At 42.7% G+C, this 21,359-nt stretch overlaps 1 protein-coding gene across 2 annotated transcripts in view; it reads right to left on the bottom strand.

Annotated features, from left to right (window-relative positions):
- LOC136884416 (putative inorganic phosphate cotransporter) overlaps positions 1–16,405 on the bottom strand; it is a 32,854-nt gene extending 16,449 nt beyond the window's left edge. Inside the window, exons 1-6 of one of the 2 annotated variants that reach the window (XM_067156554.2) lie at positions 16,221–16,405; positions 14,074–14,273; positions 11,020–11,253; positions 6,765–6,849; positions 3,897–4,120; positions 623–775 (exon numbers count right to left, since the gene is read on the bottom strand). In XM_067156554.2, the coding sequence (XP_067012655.2) occupies positions 623–775; positions 3,897–4,120; positions 6,765–6,849; positions 11,020–11,253; positions 14,074–14,273; positions 16,221–16,311 (987 nt within the window). In that variant the 5' untranslated portion in view covers positions 16,312–16,405. The remainder of the gene's footprint in view (positions 1–622; positions 776–3,896; positions 4,121–6,764; positions 6,850–11,019; positions 11,254–14,073; positions 14,274–16,220) is intronic. The other variant, XM_067156555.2, reaches the window with a different exon arrangement.
- Positions 16,406–21,359: the final 4,954 nt, after the last annotated feature.

The raw sequence follows: 21,359 nt of genomic DNA, 5'->3' as shown, positions 1-21,359 counted from the left end.
CTGAAGATGGTTTTCCACGGTTTTCCACTTTCACACCCTTAATTAAGACCACAGGTGCTTCCTTCTAACTCCTAGGCGTTTCCTATCCCATCGTCGCCATAAAACCTATCTGTGTCGGTGCGACAATAAGCCACTAGCAGAAAAAAATAATACGTTACAAATTGATAGCTATTTTATTCAGTAGCGCCCACATGGCAGTAGGGATGTGGTCCTATCATTGTATCTCTTCTTGTGGTCATGCGTTCTCCTCTCTCTCTCTGATTTTGTAACTGGATGGACATTCCTTCTAAAAAACCACATGCCAAAAGTTTCTATTCTCTTTCTTTCCACGCTGCCTGCTGCCTGAGTTTAATGTCAGCAAATTTATTTTCTTAAGAAAGCTCTTCCTTGCTTGTGTTAGTCCTCCTTACTTCAGCCATGGTTAGTTATTCTGATTACCCAGGTAACAACATTCATGTACTTCCTTTAAGACGGATCAGCCGACTTTTCTTTCAGATTTCCTTATATCCCTGTGTTCATAGCATCCAGGAATTTCTCTAGATGTTTTGCACACTCAAGTGAAATAACAGAATCATGAGCAAATCTCTGATAATCGCTAGGCGAGGAGTGACATAATACTCACACTCTTGATGTCGTAGTGCAGCACGTTGCTCATGTAAGTAGGTAGACAGGTGAGCAGTGCGAAGAACGTCCAGCCTATCCCCAGGTGCATGGAGGCGCAGGCCCACAGGCCGGGCGTCGAGAGGAGCTGACGCCAGGGGATCGGCAGCTTCTTCTGTAACAGAAGACAATATCACCATCAACACACGTTCATCTCAACGTTTCCTCACTGCACGCAATTACCTTGTGGTGCAAACTAACCTGTTAAAAGGCAGCTCATAGACATTATCAATCAATCAATCAATCAATCAATCAATCAATCAATCAATCAATCAATCAATCAATCAATCAATCAATCAATCAATCAATCAATCAATCAATCAATCAATCGATCGATCGATCAATCAATCAATCAATCAATCACCCCCCGATCTGCATTTAGGGCAGTCGCCCAGGTGGCAGATTCCCTATCTGTTGTTTTCCTAGCCTTTTCTTAAATAATATTGCAATGTAATTGGAGATTTATTGAACATCTCCCTTGGTAAGTTATTCCAATCCCTAACTCCCCTTCCTATAAACTAATATTTTTCCCAATTTGTCCTCTTAAATTCCATCTATATCTTCATATTGTAATCTTTCCTACTTTTAAAGACACCACTCAAACTTATTCGTCTACTGATGTCCTCCCACGCCATCTCTCCACTGACAGCTCGGAACATACCACTTAGTCAAGCAGCTCGTCTCCTTTCTCCCAAGTCTTCCCAGTCCAAACTTTGCAACATTTTTGTAACGCTACTCTTTTGTCGGAAATCACCCAGAACAAATCGAGCTGGTTTTCTTTGGATTTTTCTCCTGTTCTCCAATCAAGTAATTCTTGTGAGGGTCCAATACACTGGAACCATACTCTAGTTGGGGTCTCACCAGAGACTTATATGCTCTCTCCTTTACATCCTTACTACAACCCCTAAATACCCTCATAACCATGTGCAGAGATCAGTACCCTTTATTAACAATCATATTTATGTGATTACCCCAACGAAGATCTTTCCTTATATTAATACCTAGGTACTTACAATGATCGATCCCCAAAAGGAACTTTCACCCCATCATTGTCCGACTCGTTGGCTGAATGGTCAGCGTACTGGTCTTAGGTTCAGAGGGTCCCGGGTTCGATTTCCGGCCGGGTCGGGGATTTTAACCTTAATTGGTTAATTCCAATTGCCCGGGGGCTGGGTATTTGTGCTGTCCGCAACATCCCTGCAACTCACACACCACACATAACACTATCCTCCACCACAATAACACGCAGTTACCTACACATGGCAGATGCCGCCCACCCTCATCGGAGGGTCTGCCTTACAAGGGCTGCACTCGGCTAGAAATAGCCACACGAAATTATTAACCCCATCATTAATTAAAACTGAGAGGACTTTTCCTATTTGTGAAACTCACAACCTGACTTTTAACCCCGTTTATCAACATACCATTGCCTGCTGTCCATCTCACAACATTATCCAGGTCATTTTGCAGTTGCTCACAGTCTTGTAACTTATTTATTACTCTATACAGAATAACATCATCTGCAAAAAGCCTTACCTCTGATTCAACTTCTTTACTCATAGCATTTATATATATATAAGAAAACATAAAAGGCTAATCATACTCCCTTAAGGAATTCGCCTCTTAATAATTACAGGATTATATAATGCTTCACCGACTCTAATTCTCGTGAGTTCTGTTTTCTAGAAATATACAACCCATTCAATCGCTCTTTTGCCTAGTCCAATTGTACTCATTTTTACCAGTAGTCTCCCATGATCCAGCGTATCAAATGCTATAGACAGGTCAATCGCCATACAGTGCATTTGACCTCCTGAATCGAAGATATCTGCTATATCTTGTTGGAATCCTACAAGTTGAGCTTCAGTGGTACTGTATCTGTCGGTTACCAGACGAACCTTCCTCTTCCTCTCGGAGTAGTGAAGACATGGTCCCGACGTGTTTAGTTCAAAGTCTTAACACTTTTTAAGTCATAGTTCCTTATGACCATTTCCGTTCATATAGGAGCGTGTTGGATAAACGTTCATACTGTCTATGTTATTTAAGTTAGTCACTTGACTCTCTTTTTATAAGCTGACCAACAGTTCATTCTCTTTTAGTACTCCAAAGATCTAAATATAATTAGCGACGAGCAGTTAAAAGAAGACGTATTTTTAAATCTTGTCTTCTGAAATGTGTTTTTTCTTCGGAAGCACTAAACAGAATGTTGTAGAACTAATTAGAAATGACACAATATTTTACTTGTGAAATATGTAAAGAAATTAACTGAGAAAGGACGGTTATGTAAGCTCCAAGACGACAGTGGTCACATTCCCACATTCACATCGCCAAAACACATTTTCTCCTGAGATAGTCTGGCGTGTGTGAGGAGGTCAGAGCTCGACACTTTGGTTGGACGTTTGTCAACTATTGAAAACTAGAGTTACACACGTGAGAGGAGCTGTTTATTGTCCTAACGCTGCTACCGTAGGAGAACTGTGTTCCGGAGTTCCACAATGTCGTGGAACTCATGTAAGAGTGTTTGCTCTTTCTATAACGTGTGTGTGCCATGTTTGCTTTGAGCGTTAGCTGACTGCAGGTGCTTGACATCTTCCTGTTTACTGTCTGGCTTCCTTGAACATACTGTAGGATATATCCCGAGCGTTACAGGGTTGGTCATACTGATAGTTAGTGGCGGTGTTGCCAGATCTGCAGGTGGCTGTGTCCTGTCAACTCCCATGTTTCTCGTGCCACCGCCGCGAAGGGACCTGATTGGCTAACTTCAACACCTCATAAAATGATGACGCGAGATATCAGTGTGACCAACCCTCTAATTAACGCTCATGTACCCGGCTCACTCTGTATATGCACTCGCGTCTAAAGCTAAAATACAAATTGTCTCAGCTCTCTTCCCATTGAAGTTCGTGAGAGAGAATCGTAATTATAGACAATATTCTGTTTTTTGTATGAATGTTACTGGGATTTTCAGATATCGCTAATCTATAACAGACCGTTAAAGAAAAATGCGAACTTAAAAACGACGTGAAAGGCTTTCGTAATAAACGCATTACTAACAAAAAAAATGACGGAAATATGCCTTTCATACAGAAGACTGATGCTGCTTTAGTTTCTTTTGCTATTGACGTATCAGGTAGCTATGTATCCTCCGTGAGCCGGTTACACAGATCCATGTTAGACAGCAATAAAAGTTCGTGTGTAATCTTTTGATACGTTTTGTAAGAGTTTGTCCCACAAACCTTCTGAGGCACGGTGCCGATGGAAGCCTCGATGTAGCGCCGTTCTTCTGGAGAGATGCGAGGATGTTGTGCGGGAGAGTCGTACACCAGGAACAGCCAGGGGATGTACCAGAGTATCCCAAGTCCTCCGAAGACGTAGAAGACGAGCGGCCATCCATCGGCGAATTCCATAGCACACAGCAGTCCAGACACCGGCATGCAGATGACGGTCCCCAGGTAACCGCCTACAACACAAGCCAATGAGCTCGTTATCTCTTGTCCTAGTGCATTTACTTACTTCAATCACTTTGCCAGTCACTAGTCTAGTGATTATGGTGAGAGTCTAGTGGAGGTGAAGAGAAAACTAAGGACAGTCTCGCCTTCTTGTTGTTGAACAGTTGCTTTCCTCCCGGAACTCGTGGCCTTCTGTTATTTCTAGAGGGCTGGTGACCAATCACAACATCACTTTGTAAACATGACTACTGAACACGTCATTTCCAGGACAGCAATCAGAGCTTCCTGGGCTCTTTTGATGTGAATGAGTTGAAACTATGCGCATCGCTAGGCATCATCAAATAAGAACTACCATCGCCCTGGCCCTCTCGGTCCATGAAGAGATCCATGGTCTGGCGGAGAATGGAGGCAGTCGAAGGTTCGATACAAGTGCTTACAAAGACAACAATGTAGGATATATAACCGATCCAACGGTCCGCTTCGAATCCTCCGCGAGTCAGCCTGAACATGTTGATCGTGAAAAGAAGAAAATATACGAGCGCACGGTTCCTTTTTACAAAGAATAATACAAGCTAAATGGGGAGTAGGGGCACGATACCTGCCAAAATCCTTGAATACTGATATTGGAGTTTCTGCTTTGAAATCATCAATAAGCATTTTAAGAAACCACTTCGGTGACTCGCTTTAACATTCAATAGACTTCTATGTATTTTTCTCTGTTACACAATATAATTTCGTACGTAGTATACTTTGTCTTTTAGGCAACCTCTAAATTGAGTAAGTTTTACTGTGTAATAAATACACTGACTGACAGAGCAAATGCAACACCAAGAAGGAGTGGTTCGAAAGGGATGAAAGTTGGGGAAAAAACAGAGACGGCACGGATGAATAATTGATGTTTATTTCAAACCGATATGCAGGTTACACAATGCGCACGGCATCGACTCAGTAGGATGTAGGACCACCGCGAGCGGCGATGCACGCAGAAACACGTCGAGGTACAGAGTCAATAAGAGTGCGGATGGTGTCCTGAGGGATGGTTCTCCATTCTCTGTCAACCATTTGCCACAGTTGGTCGTCCGTACGAGGCTCGGGCAGAGTTTGCAAACGGCGTCCAATGAGATCCCACACGTGTTCGATTGGTGAGAGATCCGGAGAGTACGCTGGCCACGGAAGCATCTGTACACCTCGTAGAGCCTGTTGGGAGATGCGAGCAGAGTGTGGGCGGGCATTATCCTGCTGAAACAGAGCATTGGGCAGCCCCTGAAGGTACGGGAGTGCCACCGGCCGCAGCACATGCTGCACGTAGCGGTGGGCATTTAACGTGCCTTGAATACGCACTAGAGGTGACGTGGAATCATACGCAATAGCGCCCCAAACCATGATGCCGCGTTGTCTAGCGGTAGGGCGCTCCACAGTTACTGCCGGATTTGACCTTTCTCCACGCCGACGCCACACTCGTCTGCGGTGACTATCACTGACAGAACAGAAGCGTGACTCATCGGAGAACACGACGTTCCGCCATTCCCTCATCCAAGTCGCTCTAGCCCGGCACCATGCCAGGCGTGCACGTCTATACTGTGGAGTCAATGGTAGTCTTGTGAGCGGACGCCGGGAGTGCAGGCCTCCTTCAACCAATCGACGGGAAATTGTTCTGGTCGATATTGGAATCGCCAGGGTGTCTTGCACATGCTGAAGAATGGCGGTTGACGTGGCGTGCGGGGCTGCCACCGCTTGGCGGCGGATGCGCCGATCCTCGCGTGCTGACGTCACTCGGACTGCGCCTGGACCCCTCGTACGTGCCACATGTCCCTGCGCCAACCATCTTCGCCACAGGCGCTGCACCGTGGACACATCCCTATGGGTATCGGCTGCGATTTGACGAAGCGACCAACCTGCCCTTCTCAGCCCGATCACCATACCCCTCGTAAAGTCGTCTGTCTGCTGGAAATGCCTCCGTTGACGGCGGCCTGGCATTCTTAGCTATACACGTGTCCTGTGGCACACGACAACACGTTCTACAATGACTGTCGGCTGAGAAATCACGGTACGAAGTGGGCCATTCGCCAACGCCGTGTCCCATTTATCGTTCGCTACGTGCGCAGCACAGCGGCGCATTTCACATCATGAGCATACCTCAGTGACGTCAGTCTACCCTGCAATTGGCATAAAGTTCTGACCACTCCTTCTTGGTGTTGCATTTGCTCTGTCAGTCAGTGTATATATAGACACATCTCACTACGCGAACGTTTTGTCAACAATTTGACAAATGCATCTTCCGGTCAGTATTTTGAAAAGAAACATAATGATATGACAATTCACTCTGAACATTTTTGTGCGTACTTCCAGCAGTTCAGACGTGCTGCATGTTTATACACCGTCTGGAGATGTTTACCTTGTACTGCGATAAGAGAATCAAGGAAGACATTCTTTAGTGTTTTTTCAAGCAGCTTAACACAAGATAACATAAAGTAAGAGAATAAACAAGAGACTTCAATTTATATTATAACTGATTTCATAAAAAGCCTGTATGAGAAACACTTTAACTCAGTTTTTGTGAACTTGACCCAAACGTTCATTATTTTCATAATCTATTCTTTGTTTTTCCGTACCACCAATTCACCATGAACTAATGACGTACTCAGTACAACTCACCCGAGAAGATGATGGAGAAGCGACTTCGTTCCTGAGGTGGAGCCCACTTGGAAATCATGAACTGGATGGCTGGGAACGTCACCCCCTGGAACACAAACTGACAGATGAGCACGACATGACTTGACAATACTAAGTCCTGAAACATCTCATTCACACAGAATTGTTCCACGTTACTATTATTGAAGTCCCCCAGAAGCTCTCTGGGGAGCGCAAGTACCAAGGTTCGCTTTCTTCCCCAGTATCTCTCGAGCCGGTCTCCGGGACTTAGCACTTTCGGGTTTATGTTTTACTGTAAACACGACGCTAATATGTTCCGCTTCGCGTGGCCTAGGGAGAACTTCATTTTGACGTCTTTTGTGACCTTCGTCTGACTTTTGCCTAAACCTCCAATTTTTTGAAGTGTCGGGACCTCTTCCAGTGTTAAAGAGAGGATGGCAATCACTTGTAAGCCGCTACCAGATGGACATGCACAGTTCCGCGACTTAGTGTCGTTGTGACTCGGAGACTTCCCTCCGAGATGTCAGCGTGGATACAGTAAAACCTCGATAAGGTGCTGTCCAATGGCATGTCCTAAAGGAGACCGCGTAAAATGCGGGAAGAAACTAAGCAATATAATAACATTTTGTATATATTTGTTCTTTCTTGTTAAGATTAGTTTCTTTATAGTTCTTTTGCACAACTTCTAACGTAGCCCATAAAGAAAGCGCTTTCCTTTTCACACTCATAATCGGAGACAGACTTCCATACACTGAACACAATTGAACGGCAATCTTAGAGCTGCCCAGGGAGACCATTAAGGGGATGAGATGAAAAGGTTTCTTGTCCATGATTTCTCATTGGTACCGGTCTGTAAACTGGCCTGTCCTCGCCCGTGGCGAGCTCTGAATGTGAGTAGCCTTCAATTCCAGGCAAATTTTACAGTTTTCTTCAGGTCTGTTCGTACACTTGCAGTGAGGGAGTAACATTTCTCATTTCTTCTGAACTTTACAAAAAAAATTAAGCGAAGAATTTTCCCTCGACGAAGAACCTCTTATACGGGGTATTCCTGTAGTCAATGTGTAGAGACCAGACAAAGAGCGCGCATTATCCGGGATAGCGTAATAAACGGAAGCGTCTTATCGAGGTTTTGCAGTGCTCTATCCTGCAAGTGCGTAATAATACGATACCTTTATACCAACCCGCTGATTCTTACAGGTGTGTAGTGGGCGGCTGGACCTATGAGATCTAATAAAAACTAGAATTTACTTCCGTGGAGTCAATTTCACAATAAATAGTTGGGGTTTCACACGTGACAGTAGGATGACCAAGTGTTGAAGGCAGTAAAAAACAGGGCTGACATTCTACAATTTTCGGGGACAACTAAGTTTTAGCTGTTATTTTAAAACGACAAAAGCTGTAACATTTTCCAAAATATTGTGCTACCAGTTTCCCCGCTTTTTGACGAAGAGTACTCTTGTTGAACTAATAACATAGAAAAATAAATTTCACTCACCTTGACATGAGAAACACTGTATGTTTAAAAAACGGCTTGTGGACGTTACTTCGATCAGGAGATAAGTATCGTGCTGGTTTCCTACTTTGCATTACATACATATACGCGTTGATTTTTCGCTTTTACCTTCTTGGGTTTAAATTATGGCTTTATTTTTTGTGACTAAGTAGAAGTAAAGGAATCACAAGAGCTTAAAGAACTACGGTAACTCGGAAGTCGAGAGGTACATGCGGAACGCTTCTGCAACCTGCTTCCTTGCATACTGCACTATCTTTAGTTGAAGCTAGACGGCAGGACAGTGGCGTATTGTGACAAGAACACGAAACAATCGCGGGACAAATGACGTTTCGCGCGGGACTGTTGGTCATCCTATGTGAGAAAACTTCCTTCTGGAACTCCATAACGTCATAGTACTATCAGATATACAAATCGTAATGAGGGTCACGTGCAATGCTGTTTGTGCCAATATGTACATGAAGTGAATGGTCGCGTCAGTCCGAGTGAATGCATCTGTTCCGTTCCCAGTAATCTTGCGGGCTGTGAAAGAGAATGAAGTTATGAATGAGAGGCAATCTTGGTAAATATAGGGAAGTTATGTTTTTATCTCAATGTGTGAACGTTGAATGAAGAAGAAAGCCTCTCGTACTGAAAGCACTAGCAACAAAAACTTACTGAAACATATTTTCTTTTCCGTTAATTTATAACTTCAGTCTTCTCATATATTTAAATTTCTTCCTTTTTGAGGTATAATCTCGTACTATATGATTTTAAGGTAATGTATAATGCTATTTGTTCAAATATTACGTTGGAAAGACTAAACACGTGCGGTAGCTGTCTGGAGATAAGATGCGGTATCTCAGGAAGAGTGTGCGGTACGTTATCGAGCAGATGACCTTGTCGTGTAGCATGTCACGTGACTGCTTGTCGTCAAAGGTATGCGATTTGCGAGTTCTGGGGAGTCTTTCAATTTGACGCCCTTGCTGACTCTTCGATTTCTTTTTCCGATACCTTCATTTTTCGAAGATTTGTACCACTTCCATTTGTCGTGTGATACAAATTGGTTGCACGATAATTGTACTCGTCTTAAAACAGTTATCACCACCATCACCATGTCACGTGACTGCGGCAGCAACAATGTTTTATTTCAGGTTAAAAGTGACGTACATTCCGATCACAGCACCCTGTATAGTCAGGGATTTTACCTTAATCTTATTCGAGCTCGATGCAGCCTGTGTGAGAACAGTCGGAGGAGATGGACCACGCGACATAACGGTTGCTTGCCAGATCAAGTTCCATCAAGGCGTAGTAAGCGATGTTAATACGCAGTCATTGTGTTTATTAATGTTCCCTCTATGACTCAGTTGTAGAGACCCAACAGAGGTAGTTCGAATTTTGAAGGGTAGAAAGCCACTCCATGTGTTACCTCGCCTCTACCATGTGTAAGTATGAACACGCTGCCCAAATGGCGTCCAACACGATATATTATTATTATTATTATTATTATTATTATTATTATTATTATTATTATTATTATTATTATTATTATTATTATTATTATTATTATTATTTGAAATATCAAAGATCAAATCATGAGGTACATGATAGAATATGAATACACGTATAACAGGCGCACTATCTCCGGTAGGGTGTGCCTTTTCCATGCATTATTTTACAAACTTCATTGCATTTTTTCTCAACAACTAATTGAGGTACATATCTGAAAAAATGAGATGAACCTATGGTTTTCTATTACTTCAGTGCAGGGATTTCCAAAAGTACCGTTTTGTTTGGCAGAATTTGTTTAATAGGGTACTCCAATGTTTTGCAGTTTTCAATCATTCACGCACTATGAGGTATAATACAATATCCCTGTGTCAAAATACTCATAGAAACAGACTTTCAAGCTGTAAAAGTTACATGTAGTTTCCGAAAACTAAATCTTTCAATACGTGAACTTACGAGAAACTGCGGTCAACGTTTTTTCAGCCTTCTCTTTACTTTTCTTGTCTTCTCTCTTGCCTTATTTTGCACTTCCCTCAATGCTTTCTCTGTCAAGCTTGCACATATGATTCACAACGCTAATGCCACCTCACAAGTTAGCATTGTTGAAAGTAAGTACAGCATCGTAAGCACCAAAATGAAGAGCGTTAATTGACACAAAAGCAGTTTTTGGAATTCTTGACCAAATAACACTGTTGATGCACTCATTCTGATTTCGGGTACGACCATGTAAACACTTTTTCAGTAGCTGTACGTCAGATAGGCCTAAGTTCCTATATCGGAGCATATGGTGTACAACGATTGGCCTGCTCGTTGTGCTCTGTTGGACTTACACCATGTATCAGTTCCTTTGGGACAGAGAATCAGTTGAAGCAAAGCTGTGAAGACTGCCACCTCCTTCGCGCTAATCGTTTATTTAACGCATTTCCAGGTTACAAAAATGTATATATCATACACCAAATTAAAGAGGACATTCGAAATACCAATAATCAGCAAAAAACGAAAATAAAAAGTGCTCATTTTCCACCATAGCACAGCTCCTTAAAGACCGCCAAGAAGCCCAGCAGCGGTGGTGCTGAGTAAGTGCTTCTACAGCGCATGACCGCTCTTAACGTGGACAATGTGAAAAACACTGAAAATAAGGACCTAAAAAGGGCCTATTGGACAGGATAAAACTTGTAGAGCCGCGAAACTCCGAGAAATGCAATCTTCATAGGACGTTGTGAAAACTCACTAGTGTTTTTAGCACATCTTATGTCTTACCTCAGCAAGTCCTTCAAGAAGACGCACCACGAAGAAGAGTTCATCGCTCAGCCATACGCTGAAAGGGCTGATGACTGTGAGGACAGCAGTGATGAAGGTCCCGAGTCCGAATACCAGTTTACCACCAAATCTCTCAGCTAGGAGACCTCCTGGTAACTGGCCTATCGCGTATCCGTAGAAGAATCCGGACAGGATGAGTCCTTGGCGCTCCTCGTTCCAGACGAACTCTCCATCCTGGAAACAAGTGAACTCCAGCTATAATGAGAGAAACTACGCTACTCACATCTCGGGAGCAGTAGGCCGTGATCTGTGGAAAATACCGTTTAAAAATGTATAGCAAGCGGTGACTTCACAACGGAGCTCACCTGTCATGGTGACAAAGCGCTGTATTTTGAAAGATGTCGTGTACCATTTTATGCAATTTCGGAAAGCCTCAAGAAAAAGACATTAAGTATGTTACCGAAGAACAAAACTCATCGCCCTCGTTTTGATGTTGTAAAATCTGTTTATTTTGTTTTGACTTGAAAAATTGACTGAGTATGATATTTAAAATTATCATTTTGGATGAGGTCAAAGAAGAAGAACTTTTTGAAACTTGTCTTATAATTTTATTTCCTAGACGTCAAGCACAGTTGGGAATGTGAAAGTATTTAGTGTTTTTTTAATTATTCTGCAACTGTACTAAATAATTTGTTTATTGTGCAAAATTGTATAATGTAAATAACAGTATAATTAGCTCTGTAGGATTTAACGTAATAACTTGTGAGGGAGAGTGTAAGAGGTCTTTTCCACTCGTTTCTTTATATCCGGTAATATGCTGGTTCAGCAGAAAGATTTTCCTAGAAGTGCTCTGAATAGGCCAGCATAACGACCTTATCCACTGGTGAATACGGAGATCTGGGGAAATTCCGTGTTTTCATTGGTCTATTTGTGATCGCTCGGTTTCCGGTGTTGTGCTCCTCGTGAGAGCGAGGCAACTGACCGCCTCAGCATCCCACGGTAAGCGCTATCATCTTATGGTTGATTTCATTTAAACTCTTTCTTCTGTTTCCGCCTTTGTTTCATTTAAGTAACTTCCACGGTAGTGTAACTTTTAATTTGCGTATCGGAGTTTCCTCCTAGACTTCCATATTCACCAATTTTGGGTTTTTTGAATGACTGTGACTCGACGGACAATCATAGCATCCTTGTGTTTGTTCTGTATTTGTAACTCAATGTAAATTTAACTTCCTCTTTTTGATTAACGATGTTATCAATCACGTGTAAAGATTTGTTTCCTTTTGAGATTGCCTCCGTCATTCCGTGTCAACTTATATGTTAAAGTTTCATCCATATCGTCGGAAGATTACCGTTTGTGTTTTATAAATGTATTTAAATGTCCTTTGTTTTAAATTGTCATCGGCTATGTCAATTGTTTGTTTTTATTTTATTTTATTTTATTTTGTATCTTTTCATTTTGTTAATTATTAATATACTACGAGAGGGTGATTATCGAGAACTTTCCCCCGGACCTCAATAGGACTCCCGCCTCATGCACATCCCTTCCGTAGTTGTCGTTTGAACTACATGTAAGTCAAATTTTACCTCGCGTGTGCGTATATTGATAAGTTTACCATCTACTAACCTAAACCCACCAAGTGACCTTAGAAGTCAGTTTTCTACAAAAAATGTTCCTATGCGTGCTGCGTCCGACGAAAAACCAAACTAACTACTAGTCTTGCTAAAGAGGAGCATCCATATATAACTTTCCTGTAACAAACATGCGTGCGAACTCGAAAATTGCACTTTTGTGTGTTAAAGGTCCTGGTGGTTGTCTCCATCAGTGGTGCACCTCTCTGTGGTAGCGCGCGAGCTGCGATTTACAATTTCTTGAATGGTAGTGACAAAATTTCTACTAATAAAAGTAAAATTCCTGTTATTCGCACAGTAAGACATAATATATTTACATGCTTTAAGTTTATTCCACAGTGCTGTGATGTTATGTGACTTTCCCTGTTCACAGCGTTTCTGAAAATAGTATTCAAAACTTATCATCAGACGTCCATTGATCAGCTGGTCTCTAAATAGCGAGTGGGTTTCGTCACTAACGAAGACACAGTCTATTGTAAGAACACTGTAAATGCAATAACAATACAATACGTCTTCAAGTGAATAATCGAAGTAACGTCATTCCCGGTAAACATGATTGGATTGTTGATGAATTTATCAGATTATTAAAACTCAAACAACAACAAGCCACAGTTTATCGCTTTACTCTTAATTATTATATTAGGTACCCCTCTTAAAATATACTTGCGAAAATTGTAATTGATTGCATTGGGTACAAACATGTTCGAGGTACGTGTCAATGTGCGTAAAGTGAACATAAATAACCAACTTATTACTGTAAATGACCTGGAGTTCTGTCCACTGGAAATTAAGAAATATCATAATTCCCTTATTAGTCAAATTAATCTTCACCATCCATTGACCTTGACGGCCTGTGACGTAACCGCAACCGAAGCGCACGCACTAATCGCTCGCCCGGCCTCTTACATGCCGTGCGCTCAGCGTGAACACCTCTGGTTTACATAAAAAGTGGAACCCAAGTGAAGAGAGCAGTATTTTTTAATATCTCATTCTATTCCTAACACTTAATATTTATTTTAAACATCGGTTAGGGCTTATGGGGAGTTATAATTTTCAGAATTATTAAAATACGTTAATGAGACATTTCAAAAGAATATATTTTAAAACATGGAATATTTGTGTTGAAGTTAAATTCTGTGAAATCACTTCAGAATGAATATTTTGTGAGTAATAATTATCCCTAACATTTTTCAGTGACTGCTAAAATATTACAGTGAAAATCATGGCTCTTTTGTACCATAACTGTCCATAAATCACCTTAAAATGTTGGTTGCTATACGTCTTTCTTGAGGTGCTTCGCGTCTGTTAAACCTTGCCACTGAAAATTCGAAAAGTACTCGTGTATGCTGTAGGTTGGGGTTAGCAAGCCGGCTATCTAGAAACTGTAGGTTAAATTGCTTAAATCTAGATAGAGAAAGTACTTACCTCGGACGACTCCGTTGTAGTATTTTTGGCTCCAGGACACACGTCATCAGTAGACACGTCGGAAGTGTCCTCGTTGGACGCGATGGCTGTGTTGTTGACCATGGTTACTATGGCGACCGATAAGTTGACTCTGAGCGCGTACAAGATGGCCACTCCGAGGAGTCCGAGGACGGCGAAGATGAAGCGGGCTTTCACCACATCTGGGAGGAATGTCATGTGAGTACATTGTACATGTCTTGATCGTATCTAATTACCGTGACTTTGTACATACTAGAAATGGAAATGATGCATTTAAAATGGAGAGTCCTGAAGTATTTTGATTAATCCTATCAAAAATTACAATAATACATGTTTCCCTAAACTACAGATCCAAATGTCACCAAATTTGTTTCGATGCTGTTTTCTACCTTTGCTTTGCTATGCTTTGCGTTAAAATTTATTGAGGAACAAAGGCAATCCTCATTTATTAGCGCGAATATAAATAAATTAGTGATTAATTTAGGAAAATTTAAACCCATTAGTTAAGGTTTATGCGGAGTGTCATAAAATATTGAAGTATATTTTTAATATTTGTCGGTCGTAATAATAAACATTTTTCGTTTTACCACTTTCCGTCTTGAATTATGGGCCTGTTTGTATTCCTTGATGGATGCGGGCCGGACTGCCACTGAAGGCGCTGAACACGGTTGGACCGGACCGAGTGTAGGCATCAGAACATCAAGTCATTCTGAACAGGAATTCGGCCCTTTCTTCCTTTGTGCTGTGTGTTTATATACAAATGATGATTTCATACTACATTGTATTTTAGCATCAATTAGAAATACTGTGATAGGAATATCAAATATTGGAACAGTTGTACATTAAACTACATATATGTAGCATTTAAAATTACCCCGAATTAAAGTGTTCGAAGAAAAAATATATTGAAACGTCAGAGATTTTGGCTTTTCGTTGTATTGCGTTAAGGATGGTCGATGAGCTCTTTGTTTGGCTCCAGCAGCCATTCAGCATGTGCAGTGTGCTACATTAACTCTCTGGCGGACGATAGCACAACTGTTACGTCTACCAGGTCGTCCTGGGTTAAGTGGGACACAGGGGTGTGATTGATTGATTGATTGATTGATTGATTGATTGATTGATTGATTGATTGATTGATTGATTCATTCATTCATTCATTCATTCATTCATTCATTCATTCATTCATTCATTCATTCATTCCGCCTGACCTTCGGAGAGGCCTGGTCCCATGAATAACCTGTGCGTGATGAAGATAATGAGACCCCTTGTGGGTGAGGGCGGTAGAATAACACCCATGGTATCCCCTGTCTGTCGTAAGAGGCGACTGAAAGGGCTCCTCACTTTCATACCAGGCGAGTTGGTCGTGCGGTTAGGAGCGCGCAGCTGTGAGCTCGCATCCGGGAGATAATGGGTTTGAACTCCACTGTCGGCAGCCCTGAAGATGGTTTTGCGTGGTTTCCCATTTTCACACCAGGCAAATGCTGGGGCTGTACCTTAATTAAGGCCACGGCCGCATCCTTCCATTCCTAGGCCTTTCCTGTCCCATCGTCGCCATAAGACCTATCAGTGTCGGTGCGACGTAAAGCAAGTAGCAGAAAAAAACCTCACTTTCATCCTATCCTATCCGACCTCCCTCGGTCAACTGTTGTTCTTTTCCGAATCCGACGATTTTAGAGCACTCGAGCCCTAAGGAGTCTTTCATTTTCACGCCCTTCGTGACCCTTGTACTTTGTTTGGCCGATACCTTCATTTTTCGAAGTGTCGCAGCCCTTCCATATTTTCTCTCTGATTAGTGCCTTCTCCTTTGAGTAACACCAAGTGGATCCTCCCAACATTCTCATGCTGACATGTGTTTCCACTAGCTAAGCTCTACGTCTCTCCAAGGCAGCTGTCTTTCGAAACCCAGCCAGTGTGCGTGGAATCGTTGAAATTAATAGTTCGGATTCTACGTGATACTGGAGGTCTCGTGACCATGGTCACGGCATCAGCTAGCTAGCGCCTTCTGCCATTCGCTTAAGAAAACTTCGCTTGCTAATTTCTGCACACGATGTGTCTAGCTCAGCTGGATCCAGGTTTTAAAATAGTAGAGGAAATGTTTGCGGAAGGTTCATGTGTATCCCATCTCTTACCTGTAGTGTCGTTCACGTCATCTGGAACATTGAAGACTCGTTTCGCGTCCTTTACGTTCGAGAGCTGCAATTTACCACTTTTATTCTGCATTATTGCATCAAACTGTAAATATATATCCTTTGTTGCAGTTCTGTTTGTCCACTCACTAACACAATTAGCTCAGAGACGACAATCACGTCTGCAGACGAACAGAGCGTCTTATAAGTGCTCTCCCACTTAAAAGAACAGATCAATCAGTGTAATCTATGAAAATCTCTGCTTATCTTCAACATTCCGATTGGAGTCACGTGCGAAAATCGCCGCCACTTACATAAAGCGTGATCACCTTGCTGATTGATTCTTCAGCCTGTGCAAAATGGTAACACATTTATGGGCTAAGAGAATTAAACATAAAAGTTTATAAATTTCTAAATAATTGGGTGTGATTTGATAGGATCTGACGATGTTCTTTGAAGAACAAAACATGTCATGTACATATTAAAAGAGTTTACTAAAACAGCTTTGACAAATCCATCCGTCGTTGTACTGGACGGATTTGTTTCATTCTGGCTTGATTCCCTCCTGAATCATGATACATTGATAGGCCTCTAAGTTCAGCCAACTTTGAGTAATCATAAATCAGTCCAGTAATTACAGCGGAACTCACAATACATTCCGCACTTAGCGGGTTGCTTATTTGTGGTCTTCATCCTATACTCCGCACGGCTCTACTTCTAAATTGACGTTTTGGCAGATTTTGGCTCCGTCTGGTGATTATGCGCTGAAGCATAGGCATCCAACCAATCCAAATCTGCCATTCATATCGATTTATATCGGCAGAGCACGATCTCGAAACCCAGTTGCCAACTCTAATATTTACATTCGCCACGTGGTTAACCTATCTCACACGAAGCCCATCAAATTATCAAGACAAGGCAACCTATCTCGCTCAGCGTGTATGGTATTTGGTATGCTTCGCGATCTTTTGCATTTTCCTTCAGTAATTAGTGTGTTTTTCATATTGTTGGAGGGTTCTGGTGACTGAGATCAGTGGAGTGTTCCCTTTGTAGGCCATAACCTCCTTTCTGTGCCAGCCATTAGCGGTGAGTGATGTTTTATTTCCTCATTCTCATTTATTCTTATTAATATATTCTCTTATTAGTGTCAGATGTTGTTAGTAAGTGTAGTTTTTGTAAATTTGTTTTCAATCCATATTCATTAGTTTTTCTGAGTACGGTATTACATTTTACAAGGGCTGTTTACCGCGGTCATATTGCATCAGCTGTTCTCGCGGGCGTAGCGCGCTGGCAACACAGGAAAGGCGATGCTCATTTGTTTTGCGAAACTTCAATTTAGAAGTAAGGCCGTGCGGAGTATAAGTAATACCATTGCATACACTTCCCTGCTAGATCTCTTTGATTCTCTAACCTTTCCCAGCTTCCTAATATATTGAACAGCTGGCAGAGCGTTCCTAGTAACTTACATGACAAAAGTCTGCGTGCAAACAGACACGACATACACCTTAGACGTTCCAAAGGATAGCCTAGCTACACTAGAAAGAGTGAAGGACATGTATGTCTGCCTGGCAAAAAACGCTCCTTCGAGCCTACCCTCTGAGCTCACCAGACAACCGTTCTGTATAGAAGAACTGCGATTACAAAAACCATGGCCTCCTACGACACAACACCAAGCTTAACATCAAAAACTGTAGGATATGAAGAAAATATATGGATAGATTTTTACCAAACAGACGGCATGATGACGTCAGAATGGATGAATTCTGTCTACGAAGAACACGCTTTTTATTAAATGTTGACAAAACCATTGAAAAGGGCAGACAAAACAATATGACCACGAGAGGCGTAGCAGCGCGGCTCCTCGAGTATGTTATAATAAGTCCTTCCATTTTCAGCTAGTTTATAAATGTATTTACTCAAAATTAGTTTCAGCAAACTGAAGAACCTAACCGTTAAAATTTAACTGCGTGGAAACTGTTAAGTTATAGCATCAAATATTACTAGAAAAGATCGAACGTGCTAAGCGAGGCACTGTGAAGTTTAAAAACTAGTGGCTTATTTCACTGGCTGCCACAGTACTGTACGCTCGTCCGGCCACAGAGTTCTACTGTACCACTCTTAACACCTCAACGCAATGAACAAATACTTGCCAACACTTGTACTCTAACGTCCCTCCTTGCAGCCATGGCCATGTATGAATACCTCCCATCACAGCCTGCTAGATCCTGTACTCTAACGTCCCTCCTTGCAGTCATGGCCATGTGTGAGTACCTCCCATCACAGCCTGCTAGATCCTATACTCTAACGTCCCTCCTTGCAGCCATGGCCATGTATGAATACCTCCCATCACAGCCTGCTAGATCTTGTACTCTAACGTCCCTCCTTGCAGCCATGGCCATGTATGAATACCTCCCATCACAGCCTGCTAGATCCTGTACTCTAACGTCCCTCCTTGCAGTCATGGCCATGTATGAATACCTCCCATCACAGCCTGCTAGATCCTGTACTCTAACGTCCCTCCTTGCAGTCATGGCCATGTATGAATACCTCCCATCACAGCCTGCTAGATCCTGTACTCTAACGATCCTTGCAGTCATGGCCATGTATGAATACCTCCCATCACAGCCTGCTAGATCCTGTACTCTAACGTCCCTCCTTGCAGTCATGGCCATGTATGAATACCTCCCATCACAGCCTGCTAGATCCTGTACTCTAACGTCTCTCCTTGCAGTCATGGCCATGTATGAATACCTCCCATCACAGCCTGCTAGATCCTGTACTCTAACGTCCCTCCTTGCAGTCATGGCCATGTATGAATACCTCCCATCACAGCCTGCTAGATCCTGTACTCTAACGTCCCTCCTTGCAGTCATGGCCATGTATGAATACCTCCCATCACAGCCTGCTAGATCCTGTACTCTAACGTCCCTCCTTGCAGCCATGGCCATGTATGAATACCTCCCATCACAGCCTGCTAGATCCTGTACTCTAACGTCCCTCCTTGCAGTCATGGCCATGTATGAATACCTCCCATCACAGCCTGCTAGATCCTGTACTCTAACGTCCCTCCTTGCAGTCATGGCCATGTATGAATACCTCCCAACACAGGCTGCACGGTTGCTAGGTAATATCGCGTCCCCCAGCCATAAGACGTATTTATGTCAAAAGATTCAAATTGGATTGAAACAAGAACTGAGTGGCGTCTCCAGTGTTGTCACCTTTAAACTGAGTTCAACAAAGACTCGCTAGAGGGCAGACATGATAACAAATATATACAAATCTACAAAAATAAAGTAGATGAAAATACAATGTGGAAGAATTATCTAGAAGAATTCATTACGTAGGTAGTTGTATTCCCATGTGTTGACTGCCAGCGATCAAAATAAATTAAAATTACTGTATAAATATATTAATTAATTTGATGGTGAGGAAAAAAACCGGGCGATCTAGCAAAAGTGAACGGGGGATCGGGAAAGGGCCTCCAAAACGCGTGATATGGTGGCACTGTTGTGACGTATGCTGTTCACCTCGTAGCTGGTGGTTCCGGGTGAAACAATATCTCCAAATCCAAGATACGACGTAATTTCCATTAATTTATCTGTAATTTATGGCACGAATAGGGTTAAAAAGAGTCGCTTATCATTTTCCAGCATTGAGTTCGTTAGGAGGCATGCGAATATGTCACAGAGAACAGTTTTGAAGAATCCCAGAGGTGGTAGGTATCTGCTGTCAAGCTCCCTGCACTTGTCGGGACCTGGGCGAATCATCTTCCCTGTGTTGGACAATTTCGCAGCAAACTTAGGAATATTTTCGCTCTGCTTACGTTAGGCAAACTCGTTTTTAATTTCTTAACTGAATCAGGTTAATAAGTAATGTCAGACTCAGCTAGACGACCTGCGGACGCCAAACCATGCCCCAGGCCCCCTTTCTGTCGCCTCTTACGACCGCCCCCACCCACACGAGGTGGACATTGAAGACATCTGTTGTGAAAGGAATGGCGCTTTTGAAATGTGGTTGAACTGTACGTGTGTCAGGCTGTGCAGACCACAGCTCAGTTGAGGCGGCTAGATGCTCACCCAGAATGCAGTCTATCACTATTCCAATTTAAATTGTCTTCTATTCTTCTTTCTTCCTTTCGTAATCCGTTGGTTTATCCCTCGATCTCAGCGTGGGATCCCACCTCTACCGCCTCAGAGTGAGTGTTCTAGAGAGTGAGATTTTGGGTCGGGGGATACAATTGGGGAGGACCACCAGTACCTCGCCCAGCAGCCTCAACTCCTATTGTGAACAGGGGCCTTGTGGGGGGAACAGGAAGAGTCGAAGGGTTAGACAAGGAATAGAGAAGGAACCGGCCGTAGAGAAGTGGGAAGCAACGAAAAGCTCTTCAAGAATAGCTGATGTGGGAATCGAACTCCCCCTACTCAGTTGATCTCCCGAAACTGACAAGACCCCCTTCCGGCCCTCGTACTACTTTTTAAATTTCGTGGAAGGGTCGGGAATCGAACCCGGGCCTCCCTGGGTGGAGCTGAAATGAGAGAAGAACAGCGATGTACAGAAGTCATGACGTCACGCTGTTTCTGTCAAGTGCTGGGAAATCCTACGGTTCAGAAGTCTTCTGGTTGTACGACGTCGATGGATTGCGCGATGCCATGCCGGGGTTCAGTCTTTGCTGATGCGATCTTACTGCGGTCTATTTCCTGCAATCTCGCTGAAAGGTCTAAATATACTTCTCTAATTCTGCACATTTTATTTACAGAACAAGCGCGTTCTTTTCTTGTTTAACGAACAGGTTCCTGTCGGTCGGTCCAAGAAGAATCTCGCGTTTGCCCATAAAAGTTGCGGTCAAGAATATAATTACTGTGCTCCAACAGACAAGTTAAGTACACTGACTGACAGAGCAAATGCAACACCAAGAAGGAGTGGTTCGAAAGGGATGAAAGTTGGGGAAAAAACAGAGACGGCACGGAAGAATAATTGATGTTTATTTCAAACCGATATGCAGGTTACACAATGCGCACGGCATCGACTCAGTAGGATGTAGGACCACCGCGAGCGGCGATGCACGCAGAAACACGTCCAGGTACAGAGTCAATAAGAGTGCGGATGGTGTCCTGAGGGATGGTTCTCCATTCTCTGTCAACC

This window comes from Anabrus simplex, chromosome 12 (genome assembly GCF_040414725.1).
Source record: "Anabrus simplex isolate iqAnaSimp1 chromosome 12, ASM4041472v1, whole genome shotgun sequence".
In the NCBI taxonomy this organism is placed as follows: Eukaryota; Metazoa; Arthropoda; class Insecta; order Orthoptera; family Tettigoniidae; genus Anabrus; species Anabrus simplex.
The sequence above is the reverse complement of the archived record's forward strand: the minus strand, read 5'-3'. Positions and strand labels throughout refer to the sequence as shown.